At 45.5% G+C, this 14,202-nt stretch overlaps 1 protein-coding gene across 1 annotated transcript in view; it reads right to left on the bottom strand.

The window, feature by feature from the left end:
- Nucleotides 1-13,953, bottom strand: part of tgfbr3 (transforming growth factor, beta receptor III) — a 92,529-nt gene extending 78,576 nt beyond the window's left edge. The window contains exons 1-2 of the mRNA XM_080857764.1: nt 13,850-13,953; nt 6,351-6,530 (exon numbers count right to left, since the gene is read on the bottom strand). Of these exons, the coding sequence (XP_080713890.1) occupies nt 6,351-6,411 (61 nt within the window). The 5' untranslated portion in view covers nt 6,412-6,530; nt 13,850-13,953. The remainder of the gene's footprint in view (nt 1-6,350; nt 6,531-13,849) is intronic.
- Between the last annotated feature and the right edge of the window lie 249 nt (nt 13,954-14,202).

The raw sequence follows: 14,202 nt of genomic DNA, 5'->3' as shown, positions 1-14,202 counted from the left end.
AAAAGATTAGCATTAGAGAGATGCTCATAATGCTTTATGTAAAATAGTGCTGGAGGGGGCATATCTTCAAGTGACGCTTTGACCTGATGCTTTGAGTTAATTAACTAGATAATGAGTTATCAGCAACCTGATCACCTGTCTCTAAACCATTCCCTTACAACAGTATAGCCATGGCTTGTAAAAAATGTTGGCACTGTGTCAATGTACCTGTTCATGAAATCTGACCTTAATTGCCATTACAAGCAGTATATGGAAATAATTTCTTTCACCAGCTGAGAATGGGTTAAGCATTGCCATATTTCTCCTTTTCTTTAAAGGAGGCACGTTTCCCTCCTCCATTTCTCCTTACTCACTCCAGCCCTTGTGGTTTGTTCTGTCTTTTTTCCCCCTCATTCGTTCACGGACATGTGAAAAACAATGGAAAATGCAGGATCACTCCAGCTGTCTCCTATTAGCATACTGGTTAAGGATATTTACACTTACAGTACTGGTATTGTGTGAATAACTCTGTGTGTGTGTGTGTGTGTGTGAGTGTGTGTGTGTGTGTGTGTGTGTGTGTGTGTGTGTGTGTGTGTGTGTGTGTGTGTGTGTGTGTGTGTGTGTGTGTGTGTGTGTGTGTGCGTGTGTGTGTGTGTGTGTGTGTGTGTGTGTGTGTGTGGTGTATGCGTGTGTGTGTTTCTCTATGTATGTGTGTGTTTCTCTATGTATGTGTGTGTGCCTGTATATACCAGAAAGACAGACAGAAAGAGAGAGTGAGAGAAAAGAAGACTAAATTGACATAGCAAGATACAGATAATGCATTTTTAGCTTTACAGCAGTGTAACTGAGTGGCTGTATGGCCTTTTCAAATGCCCAAATATAACTAATTAGGTAATCTATCAATAATATGAAACTTATATGCGCTCCTATGTGCTTATATGAAACAGAGTGTGTGTATATGGTCGTATACTGGGTCTGTGTATGACCATTTCTGTGTAACTTGTTATGAGTAAGAAAGTGAGGTTTGTCGCCGACACAGGTGCTGACTGCAACCTCAAAACCCCTCCCAACCCCTACTGCAGGAGTCAAAGCCACACATTCACAGGTCAGAAGTTGGAGAGATAGAAAGAGAGAGAGAGAGAGAGAGAGAGAGAGAGAGAGAGACTCTACTGAAGGGGAGGCAGGGACTTGAGTGGGGATGAGGTGAAGGGGGGTCAAAATTAAGGTTGTGGTCTCCCGTTGCTATGTAAACATCCCCACACCTCAGGATAGCAGCTCTACGAAAGCCAGCCACGGAGTCTCGTTACCGTCCGCCTTTGAGTTGAGTCACGCTACAACATCTGGTTCAGGAAGTGGAGGCACACAGAGAGACAGAGAGGGAGAGAGAGAGAGAAAATAAGGAGGAGAGCAGGAGGCCCAGCCAATGGAGTGTGGCGGGTTTGGACCAAGTCCTCCTCCCCCATACCCTCCTCTCTCTACCCCTGTCTCCCTCAGCCTCCTCTTGGATCGGGCTACAACCGTTGCGCAATTGCGTCTGGTAGAGTCTCATATCCATAGATCAGTGGCTGAGAGGGGAGACGGTGACCTCTAAAACCTCTCTGAGATGCCTCAGTAAAGTGGACACAGACGCACAGATTGGACTGTGTTAAATAAGAGAGGGAGAGAGAGAGAGAGAGAGAGAGAGAGAGAGAGAGAAGGGTTGGGGTGAAGAGGGAGAAGAGAAAGTTGTGGCCTGGCCATTTTTTAGACCACAATTATTATGTTTTTTCCCCTCAAAAAGCCTCTGGCTTGCACAAAACTTTTTTCCTGGTCAGGGCTACGTTAGCGATTAGCTGCTTTTCTTTATGCTTTGTTGCTTTGTTGTTGGATGCAGTGCAAAAGACACAGTGCACCTCATTAATACAGACACCTCCCACTTGTTGATCACTGGAGTCTGCCGATCTGTGCCTTCCACATTCGGCTCCAGATGAGTTGCTACATGAGATGAACAAGATAACGCTTGATATGGGGGTGGGGGTGATAGTGGTGCTGGGGGAGGCTCCTGCGGCTCATAACACATATATCACTCATCTGAAGGAGCTGTCAGAGGCAGAAGAAGGGGAAGAGGAGAGGCACTGACAGCGCATGTGAGTGTGTGTTTGGAAGGGAGAGAGGGATGAGGAGAGATTGAGAAAGAGAGAAAAAGTAGAAGTAAGAGGGAGAGTCAGAGAGAGAAGGGGGTGGGATAGAGAGAGAGATGTAGGGTAGGGGGGGGACAACGCAAAGAGGTGAGTGAGAGAAGTGAGAGGAGAGAGAAGAAAGAGAGAGAAGGAGAGAGAAGAAGAGAGAGCGAAAGAAGGAGAGCTGGGGGTTCGAGTGAGAGAGAGAGCCACTGCCGGCTGTGCGCTGCGCCTCCCGAATAGCCAGCATCCTGCCGGAGCTGTTTTTGGCAAGTTCCTCAAATTAATATCTGGCGTGCCTCCACTCCTCTCCGTTTCTCCATGAAACCTGAATTCGGTCTGAAGCACCAACCCCATAATAATTCAGGCCTTCAGAGAGTAGAGGGCTTGGCAAGGCCAGATGAGCTGCACGCGAAAGAAGGTAACAGTAAAACGAGGGGAAAAAGAACAAACAGTCCTAGGAAACGGAGAGAAAGAGAGAGCATTACTAGAGGACAGATTCAAAGAAAGAAAACAACTAGAGAGGGAGATAGACACAAATAAATTGTATGGGGAAAGATCGGGAGTGGGTGAGACAGTATAGAACAGTATGAGAAAGGGGAGAGAAGCAGACAGAGACACAGGCAGACAGATGTGGCCAGGCACTGTGAGAGAGAGGGCCATTGAGGTGTTTGTTGGGCTGAGCAGTGAAGAGTTATGGCCTGTATCCTGGATGGCATTGGGTTGGGAGATGATCCATCACAGGCTAATTTAAACATTACGTAAGGCCACTCCTGACAGGTTGTCTGACAGATGTAACTGTTTACACAATCTGAGAGACAGAAAAAAGGAAGAAAACCAGAGAGAGAAAGAGAGAGAGAGAGAGAAAGACAGAGAGAGAGAGAAGACGATAGAAGAAATTGCCTGTGGCACCCCAGCAGAAAGGCTTCTACTACGCATCCTCTCAGATCGCTTTCACCAGCACTTGAGGTGCCAAACGTGAGGAGCACACATCAAAGTGAACGTCAAAGAGACTAATTTCTTTCACACCCTGGTCGTGTTGAACACTGTGTACCACAGCACATTCCCTGGAGGGAGAGAGGTATTTGGTTTGGGACTGGGTGGCATTCTCTCTCCCTTCAGGGCCATTTTACTTTTGCCTGGCCTCCTCTGGCCTTTGTTCCAAGGTGAATGTTTCCATAGATGTTTTCATGACACACAGAGACTTAATGCATTTCAATGTTGGATGGATGAATGCTGTATGTTGTTGGGTCTCAGTTTGACATGTCTGCTGATTCCACCAAGTCACCTGGTGCACAGACTTATTCAGTGCACCACTTGTGTACGCTTCGTGGCGAACTCACCCATTCGTGACGAACTTACCGTGAGCTGAAACACACCAAACACAAAAGGCTGACTGTCCTTCCCAAACTCAATGAGACTTACATAAAGAGAAGATGTCTCAGAGTCTCCTCCACATTCTCACCCACAAAATCTCCCTCACATGTTGGCCAAATTCTCCGATGGTTGCTTGACCTATATTGTCATACATGACAAATCAATTCACATCTGTGCCAAAGAGCATTGTTTCACTCTACAGGAAACAAACCATAGCTTGGAAAAAAGAGATAAGTGACATCATGACCTCACTATTCTTGCTCTCTCGTGGAGATACCATAGCCTTAGTGTAATGAGGGCATTATGAGCGATTAAAGACACTTTGAGCGCTGAGCAAATATTAGTCTGGTTACCAGGAAACCGACAGGAAACCTGAGGGATCTTGGCATGGACGGTGTCTCAGGAGGTTCTGTGACGTTTCAAGTTTACCATCCACAATTAATAAGGTAAGCCTGAGTTTTCAACACTGTGGAGTTTTGAGGTGGTTTGTTGAGGGAGGGAAAGGGTGGTGGGAGTGGTGTGAAAGGTGGTGTACACAGGCCACAGTCAGAAGTCTCGTTAATAAAGCGGGAAAGCATCTGAAGTCTGCGTTAAGAGGTCAATGCCTACCCTTTGATGCCGGTGGCTGGATTTAAAAAAAAAAGTTTCCTGATGTGCAGTCTTTAAGACAAAAAAAACACATCTGGAAGTTTCTGAGAATATCTTCTTTCTGTTCCCTTGTTGCACTTTTTCCAGAGCAATCTCCAAAAAGTGTTCATAAATTCACTTCACGATCAGAATAATTACTCAGAATTGCAGTGAGCAAAAAAGAAAGAAAGAAAGAAATAAAACCACATGCACGCTTTCAGACGTAGATGTATGGCTCTGTGACAGACAATTATTTTAGCAGTTGGAACAAACCGAAGACGGCTAAACAATAGCCGTAAATCAAGGGGCCTTCTCCTCATGGGTACACAGACAATTAACGCGTTGTGCACATCCACTCCCTGCACAAACCACAACGTGCTTCAGACAAGCTACCAGCTGTTTAGGGAGTGCATGGGAGAACAAAACCATAATATCATCCATTTTACATCCATGTCATTACAGTGATTAATTTCCAGAGTGAGGCTACAAACTCGGAGTGCCAGTCGAAGCTCAGAGGAAGGAGATAGTGGCCTGAACTCGGTGCATGTTGGGGATGCATTTTTTCCCCCTGATCGACTCAGGATGGGAAAGACTGGAAGGAGAGGAGGTGGAGAGGTTCTGGTGGTGGGGATGCAAAACAAAAAGCATCAATGCTGGCACCCATAAGAGAAAGAAGTAGGTGGACAGGCACGCATGGGAGCTCATTGTCCTCGCAAGCCGGCTGTCGTGGGAGAGACAGGGGCTGCTCGTGCTCCCCTGGGATGACTTGGACTGAGCGGCCATTGTTCCCCTCACGTTCGGCAAACGGCTCTCCCGAGTGCCTTTCCTTGGGCAGGGGAGGGAACGATGCTTTCGACGGGGGCCAAATGCTCCAATGCTGATGTCTTCTGAGCGCATTTTCAGGAGACAGAGGAATGCAGCCGAAAATGGTCACAATACTAAAACAATGATTCAATGGGTAAAACTGTTGGCCATTGATTAAGCTTGCTATCAGTGCAAGATCAGAGTTTGGTGATCAATGTTGAACATTTACAGCTTGCTCAAAGCTCGCTCTTTGACAATGATGAACAGGGTGCTTCATTTCAACTTACTGCACAACCGGCTTCTGATGTGACAGAACCAGATGTCTACATGCCTCTGGATGTTGCTAAGGTGCTAAAGGCCTTTGAAGTGAGCCTGCCAATGACCAGGGCAAAACAAAGATAAAAGTATTTGCTTGATAAGAATTTGATGAATGGCATGGAGCAAAGCAAGAGAGACTCTTCCAAGGGGGGGGACAGAGCACAGACCAGGTGAAGCCATGCTTGAACATACTTGACCATGGTGATTGCTCAGTTCCTAGCTGTTTTTTTTCCCCTGCTTTGTTCAGCTTGTTTGTTCTTCTTTCTCTCTTCCTGATCCTGATAGCATGCCAACATTTGTAATGGCAAATGAAAAATGAATCACTTTTTTTGTTGTGGAGGGATAGTGGGGGGGGGGGGGGGCAGGGGTGGAGTGTACCAGAAGAATGCTGTTGGCGTGTACGTGCAGAAGCCGGGTTTCTCTGCACAGACCAGCCGTGGGCTTCTCCTGTGAGATTGAAGCTGTCAGCACTTTCTCAACACAAATCCTCCACACAGTGCAACCCACCACCCCCCCTTGCCCAACCCCACCCCTGTTCGAATGGGACACTGTCTGCAGAGGCATGCTGGGAGGAACAGGGGAAATTCCGCAAGCTTGGGGGTTAAGGGGGGCGCGATTTTTGATTGCCTGACAAAACAGGCAAAGCATGCCTTGCTCTGACAAGGCCTAGAGTGCTGTTTGTGCTTATCAAGCCCACGACCAGTGAATAACTTCCAATCTGACACTACAGTCATGTACAGTATGTCCACACACACACACACACACACACACACACACACAGAGTTCAAAAGCCAGTGACACAATTCCATAGCAATGCAGAAATATACGCCTACGTGTAACGTGAATACTCCAAATCCATAGCAGCATCTTGACTTGTGGGCCGTAATGATTGTGATGACATTAACACAAGAACACAATACATTCACATTCATGCTAGTGGCTGGAGATTTATTTCCTTCATTTACTCCAACCACTTGGACCTCTGCAGATTTTCTCCCACACTGATATCTTTCTTTGAAGTTGTCCATCATTGCTGCTGTACATATAGCACTACAGGATAGAGAGAGAAAGAAAGAAAGGTCTTACCTGCAGAGGCCACACAGCAGAGCGCCAGAAGAAACAGAGGGTGGGCTTGTCGATGTGGCATCGCCAAAACCACCAGGACAGCAGGACGAAAAGGTTTCAGCACTCAAAACCAAGATGTGTGTATCAGGATAAAGCCTTCTCCTAAAGGGTGTCTGCAGCAACACGGTCACTCCTCTCCACCTTCAGTCAGCAAGGAATGAATAGACAGAAAGACAGAGAGAGAGAGAGAGAGAGAGAGAGAGAGGTGTCAGATTAGTCTGATGGCATTTTGGCAACGGACCCCCCAATGGCAGTAGGGAATTAAGGGGTCTTTTGTCAGTGTCCTGAGGAGAGGGCAGAGGGGAAGCCTGCTGACCAGGTCAGTGGTGGGATAATCTCCACTGGTAAATTAGACATTTGAAGACATTTGAAGGCTACCTGCTGCTGTGCTATGTTTCACCACACACACTGAGATGGGGATCACCCGTCCCACCAACATATCAGTTCTACCAGAAAGACTTCAGATATTGGCAGGAATATAAATAATATTCAATCCTGAATAGGATGTACAGCCATAAAGATAACAAAGATAAGGATAACCGTCTCGGGAATATAGTACATAGTACAATCCGGCAAATGCCAAGAATATCTCAGATCCTGCCAACAGGGCAAGGAGCCTACCCCCCTGGACATCTAGGCAGGGTCAACTGGTAGGAGGGGGTGGAGTGTGGAGGAGGGGACGTCAGAGGCAGCATACTGAAAGCAGAGGAGGTGAGTGAGACGCGACAGTCTTAAGACAAGCGTAAGTCACCCATTGGTAAAGAGTGAATAGATGACAGTCATAGAATACGTGTCTTCCTGATAAAAGCCATCATGGACAGTGCATAGTGGCCATCATCAGGAAGTGCCTTGTACAAATGCAGGCAGGGGGGGAAGCGCAGGAAAATGCTGGCCCCTTCATGTGGGGTCTCTGGCTAAGGGGATTAGCGGTGAACCCAATGCTAGTGTGCAGGGTTAGACCTGGCCCCAGCTGAACTGCATAAAGAAGGGAACAGCAGATGATGACCGAAAGGGTGTAAACTCCACACACACCCCCACACACAGAAATACACACCCACGTTGCATATACGGTACACTACATATACATGTATACACACACAGAAATACAATGGAAATATGATGTTAAATAATGAAATATAAACAAATGACTGCTAAACTGCACTCATAATATTACCGTAAACCTGTAAAAGCTGAATCACAGCATTACACTTTAACATTTCCAACAGACATACACTGGATACTAAATTATTGCTCAAAGTTTAGAATACCAGGAATGACGGCCTTTGGAGAGACTACACATATTTCTCTGGTTCCACATTTTCACTGTGATTTGAGTTTTCCATTACTACCTGGTCCACGGGGACAGGAGATGAAACACCAGTACTATTTGTCTGCATTTCTGCTGCAGTTGCGTGAATCCAGACTAGTTATAAACGCACCTGTGATATTAGCATTGTTGTGAAATTATTTCATGTGGAATAGGCCTGATTGATACATAGCCAGTAGAGCCTTACTAACATTCTTGAATGAAACGATCGTCAGACTGCCAAGCCAGACTGGATAAAGCTGCCTTTCACATCCCCCATCTAAGTCCTTATCAAAGCATGGGATTCACCGAGCAATAGATCCCTAATACCATCACACGAGCACATGGCACAGTTCCACATGCACATGCAACAAACCAATCTAGCCTCATCAAACTCCAGCTCTGGTGCATTACATTTGGTGGGTGTCGGTCATAAAAGAGCTAAAATTGAGCTCTTTCTTCATTTGTTACATGAGATTGAGTAGAAAGACCCCTCCTTGCATCACAAGCTTTATTTGGTTCAGTTGTTTTACATACCAAACTCATAACCCTCATCATGGTAAATGTGCTTGTCACCTGCCTACTAACATTTTTCAGATCTGATCAGCACTCTCTATGGCATAGAATATCATGCATGGGACTGTCATGCCTTCCAGTTCAAATTGAGTGTCCCTTCTCCCTGTGTGACAAGTGAGCACATACTGTGACACTCGGTACACTACATCAACACAGAAAAAAAGTTGACAACCACATATAAATTAAAGTATGACGTCATATGAATTAAAGCATGACTCAAAAGAGTATATGTGTGCTTGAGGTTTAATGTGGGGAAATTCTCCAAACCATGAAGAAATGTCTACCAAGCAGAGGCCAAGATGGCCTCTAAATACCTCTGTAACTTCAAACTACTGGATCAGTGTAATTCACCGAACCTAAAAAAGAGAGCACCAACTCCCTCCCCTCCACATTTCCACCTCCCGCGAGGATGAAACCACACGGTGGCAGGTCTGCCAGGCGGTGGAGTGCTCTGTGGCAGGTGGGGTTGATTAAGGTGCACTGCAGCGCTACGGTTCTAACGCCACGGTGCAGCACAGCTGTCGGAACAAACAGATCCTTTCACTCCTGCGGCAGCTGCTGCCGTGGCCAAGGCCAGAGGCAAGTCATTTCTGGAGAATCCTGACAAATACTACACTTCCAAGTACGCTGTCCGGGGAGAGTAACCCCTTCTTTTGATTTGTAACCCTCTCCACCCCTCCTCACACCCTCCCCTCCCAGTCCTCTGTAGTTTTCCTCTGTCTTCACTTACCCCCACACACAGCTCTTTTCTCGCTTACGTGTATGCCCACAGACATGCACACACACATACACACACACACTCCCACCTCACACATACACACCTCACTCTTACACACAGTTTTACTTTTTCTCTCTCTCACTCCAACACATGCTCACGCATCCAAAGAAACACACACATGCACCCACACATCTGTTTCCTCTCTCACTCTCAATTTCTCATACCCTCTCACTCAGATTCGTACAAACACACACACACACACACACACACACACACACACACACACACACACACACACACACACACACACACACACACACACACACACACACACACACACACACACACACACACACACACACATATATATCACTTTTTCTCATCCACACTGTGAAAGAGAGAGTGGGGGAGAGAGAGGGGAGTACATTTTAGTGCAGCATTTTATTCCTCCTTTGGGACAAAGGTATATCAAAAGGCAATAACATACACACACAAACATACATATATAAACAAACACTGCTATTTCCCACTGACACGCAATGATGGGTGGTGGTTACCATGGTTAGTTGCATTTCCCACGCTCCAAGTAACAAAGGCAGCAGTGACCACCACAGGTCCTCTGTTCCAGTGCATCTTGAGGGCACGACACACTCCAGCCTCTAATCTGCACATCGTTCACACATCTGCTGGTCACCTCTCACTGCTTACCACTGGTGCACAATGACATTAAAAACCATCGCTCGGATATCACGGACAGACCAGGCCTTTGACTTCGCTTCTGTAAATATCTCCTGGACAGGATGCTACAGTGGGCCGAACAGGACACCGCCGGCCGCACCCTGGAGTGGTAGCTAGCCCCGATGCCCCGATTACGCTGGCATTCAATCACAGGGGGTGGCAACAGAAAACAATGCATATGTGGCGGCCAGAGAAGGAAGGTCACCTCATCTGACTCAGGCCCTCGCTCGTTCACTCAGCCGAGAGCAGAGGCAAAGGCAGAGGCGCTGTGAAGGGGGAGCAGGGGTAGGAGGCAGGCCTGGAAAAGGCATTAGCGCCCCAGCACAGGCAGCTGACCCCAGACTGAACATAATAAGTAGCTATGAAGTACTCCACACTGTCAGAGCGTAGGTGGAGGAACCGTGATCACCATATGGTTTCGTGTGTAGTTTTCCCTTTCTCTCTCTCTCTCTCTCTCTCTGTCTCCCCTTCACTCTCTCTCTCTCTCCTTCACTCTCACTCTCTTTCTGTTCACTCTCTCTCTCTCTCTCTCCTTCACTCTCACTCTGTCTCTCCTTCATGCTTGGAGCAGATCAGAGCACATACACACATGAAAGCACAGTGGTGACTGAATCCATATAAACATATAAACAGATAAAGCAATATGGTTCAATTTAAAGGGACAGAAAATATGAGGTCACTACTGGTTGAATTTCAAACTTTTTTTTTTGTTTGTTTGTTTTCATTGGCCAGACTTGAATCGTTTGATGTCAGATGAAGCTTTGTGGGGTCAGGGGCAGTTAACAATCTTGCCAAGATGACCTGTAGAGCTTTTGGCATTGCCAACTGCCACATGCTTATCTGCCCAATGCTACCAGCATCCTCTGATCATTGCAAAACACATGTGTCCTTCACCACCCATTACAGAAAATTCTAGATTCTTTAGAAAAGTAATGAAATTCTTTATTAATACATTCATAATATTTCTAAGGCTATCCTACTGATATGATATGATGGTGCCAGGGAATCAGCTACTGGTCTAGAGGACAATTCCTTCATCATCCACTTATCATTTGTCTTTGTAGTCTTGAGTAAATATTTTCAGTTTGTTTCAGTTTCCCAGTGTTAACACAGCTTCATAAATCATCACAAGTTAACAAGGATCATGTCACTGACTTCCAACACAACTCACAAACAGACGCCCAGTTTATACAGTATTACACAGACTTCAACAGGGTGAATCAGTCAGGCAACAACAAGTGATAACCCGCTAAAAGGCTTCATAATACTGATGACTGGAAACCGTGAGCACACCGCTAGACTGCCGTTGTCTGTAAATGATAACTCCTGGCTGCACAGCCAGACCTGCCCCTTCGCCAAAGATGCTTAGTCTCAACAATGTCCTGTTTCTTAATTGCGTAAGCAACTGATGATGCAGCCTGAGTTGACATGTTTATGGCCGGGGATGTGGCCGCTTGAGCCAAATGGATTCTCTCTCTGTGTCTTGGCGAGGGCCGCGGCCACGTGTCGAAGTGCGACTCTCCAGGGAAACATGGTGTGGCCAGCTGCGATGGGCTACACTCACGCCTGAGCTTACGCACCTGCATGCGTATGTGAATGAGTGTGGGGACACACACAGAGATAAACACTAACACACACACACACACACACACACACAAATAGGCGCTTTCACAGCTCTGTTATCCGCACTGTACACTGACAAAGTTATATGTGTTGTAGCTTGCAGTGTGTTGCTTGAGGTTTTGTGTGTGTGTATGGGTTTGTGTATGTGGCTGTGTGCTCCCCCACGCCAAGGCCTATGCTATCGGTGAGTCAGACCAGACAGCTCACACACATGAAGAGGCTTACTTTACTCTTAGGCACCCTGATACTCCCCACCTCTGACCTAAATCCTAGTTTCAGGACAGGTCAGCTCTATTTTATGCAAAAGAATGTGTTTTTTATGCTTTGCTTTGCACTTTCCCTAACACATTGCAAAAACATTTCCAAAGAATATTCAGACATTTGCCTTGCCTACTACTTGACTTGAGGTTGATCTGCTTTCACAATGAACAACCTGACCTCTTTCCTTGTATCATAAAGAGAATAACAGGAAGATAACAGATCACTGTACGTACATCAATGCCACAAGATTACGCATCAGCCTTCCAATAAAATACATGCGATACACAAACACACAATCTGTTGATTGCACACTAGCTCTCACTATAGCTTTGCACAAACCATACGGTTTTGGAGGAGAACAGTGGCTGTGTTCCCATCAAGCACATAGCTGACATTCCCAAATTTGCATCTTGAAAAGATCACATTTTCAAATAAAAAACATCTTTCAGTCTTGTTGTACAGCAGACTCAAAAGAAAAAGAAAAGTCACATAGAATGGGGCCTCATGAAACATTTTCTTTTCCACATACATCTCATTTGAAATCTGCCGTAAGCTCATCCCTCTCCTTCCCTTCTTCTAAGAACGCCAACAAACAGTTTGTGAAAAGCAGCCAATAATTAATCTCTCTCTTTCTTTTCTCTCTCTCTCTGTCTCTCTTTCTCTCTCCCTCTCTGCTGTCTACTCTCAGAGAACCTGCTCATGCATCTCTCTCTAAAACAATGAAGGCAGACAGAGACAATACTGAAGGAGGCTGGGTGAGACCCGAGACAGCCCTTTCTGACACCCTAATGAGTCTGTGCAGAAAACACAGAGAGAAGGAAAATGACTGGATTTACATGCAGCTCTTCACCGCCATCAGTGATCTATGTTTGCAGCACCTTCAGACTGTGACTTGAGTGGCGGTCAATACAGGCAGTGTGAGAGAATGACATAAAAAATGTCATATGCCTGATGTTACTGTAGTCTATACAATTCCTATGACAACTAAGAATTGCTTGAGAAAACAACTGAAAAATGTCCAATGTCATTTAAAACTGAGAAACAGAGACATCAGACTTAATTGAAGCTGATGCAACTAGTAGCCACAATCACCTTCTCCCCCCCTATAAAATATTACAGCTACAACTATTGGGATGTGTGGGTAGGCTTCTCTGGGCAAGTAATCCCACAGTTTACCTGCTTGTGTCCTTCAGTTCTGCTGTTTCTGTAGTTTACTTGATACACTCAAGTTTGGGCGAATAACATGAAAAAGAATGACATGTTGTATCATGCTAAACAGTATTAGTCACCTGTCAGTGAGACTAAAATCTGACTAAAACAAATAATTTGTATCTCACAGTCACAGCCTGTGAGGTTTGAGGGAAGTCGATGGAGTGGCATCAAGACCCCTGGCGAGATCAGAGAGTTTGCACAGCTCAACTACATGAGGAATATAAAACTAAACTACACAATACTCACACACACACATACAGCATATTGTACATAATTGTTAACTGACATAGATAAATGCTAACGACTGTTCACTAGCCGTTACCTGTTAAGATTGGCCAACTTCATCCAAATGTATTTGATAAGTGTGATACATAATACACGTGTAATGATATGTATGTTTTACTGAAAGTGCACTTCAGGCCTAACGTTATTCCACAGATGCTGATAACTATATCGAGGTGTCAAGACTTCACATCGGCTGTCACTCAACACACTTGCGCTTTTCTTCCCGAGCGCACCCTAATAATCCAAACCTAATAATAATAAACCATATAAAAAAATCCTTAAACAATTTTTAGGTTCCGCAGAACAGAGATAATCATTTGCTGAAATCGAACACATTGTTTATTCACGAGGAACAGCTCTGTGTGCACTGGAAGAACATAACGCGCACCGGAGAGCTAATCTTGGAATTTTCACTTGTAAACAAACTTCAAACGTTCAAAGTAGCTCTACATTTCACCACAGACCAGTTCGCAGGACAATGCCAAGCACTTTCAAAACTTTTTATACGTCAGATAAGTTTTACAATGGCACTGACAACAACGTGCCGAGAAACGTGCATCCTTGCAATGCAGATACTTCATAACCCCAGTGGTTGTCCTTACTAAGCGCGCTACAAACACACAGATGCTGTGAAAAGTTATTTGTCATAACACAGATTCGTCCTTGAGTTGTTACTCGAACAAAACATACAACTGTCAGAATCATATCTGGCTATCTTTAAAAGAATAAGTACGGACATACCCCCAATTGTCAACGTGAACGTTACTGTAGTTGCTGGAGCCGCTCGAGCACATAAACCGAAACACTAAATGGGACGTGTCTTCTCTTTTCTTTCAAAGTTGATCAACGCGCCGTCTCCCTCAAAACATGTGATGACAAACAATGCGACAGTATTCCCTAAATGATGGGGTAATGGTCACGGTAATAGGTCGCTAAAAAGTTTTAAATCCTTGCCCCCGCTTTCGCTGTGTACTTCAACTGGAGGTGGGGCCAGTAGGAGGAGGTTGAGGACTACATCAATCACCTCAAGTTATTGCTTTTCATTGGAGAAGGATCAGATCTGGGCTCGTCCATGACCATAGACGCCTGCTCTC

Source organism: Sprattus sprattus (assembly GCF_963457725.1).
Source record: "Sprattus sprattus genome assembly, chromosome: 2".
Classification (NCBI taxonomy): domain Eukaryota; kingdom Metazoa; phylum Chordata; class Actinopteri; order Clupeiformes; family Clupeidae; genus Sprattus; species Sprattus sprattus.
This window is presented reverse-complemented; position numbering and strand designations above follow the sequence as displayed.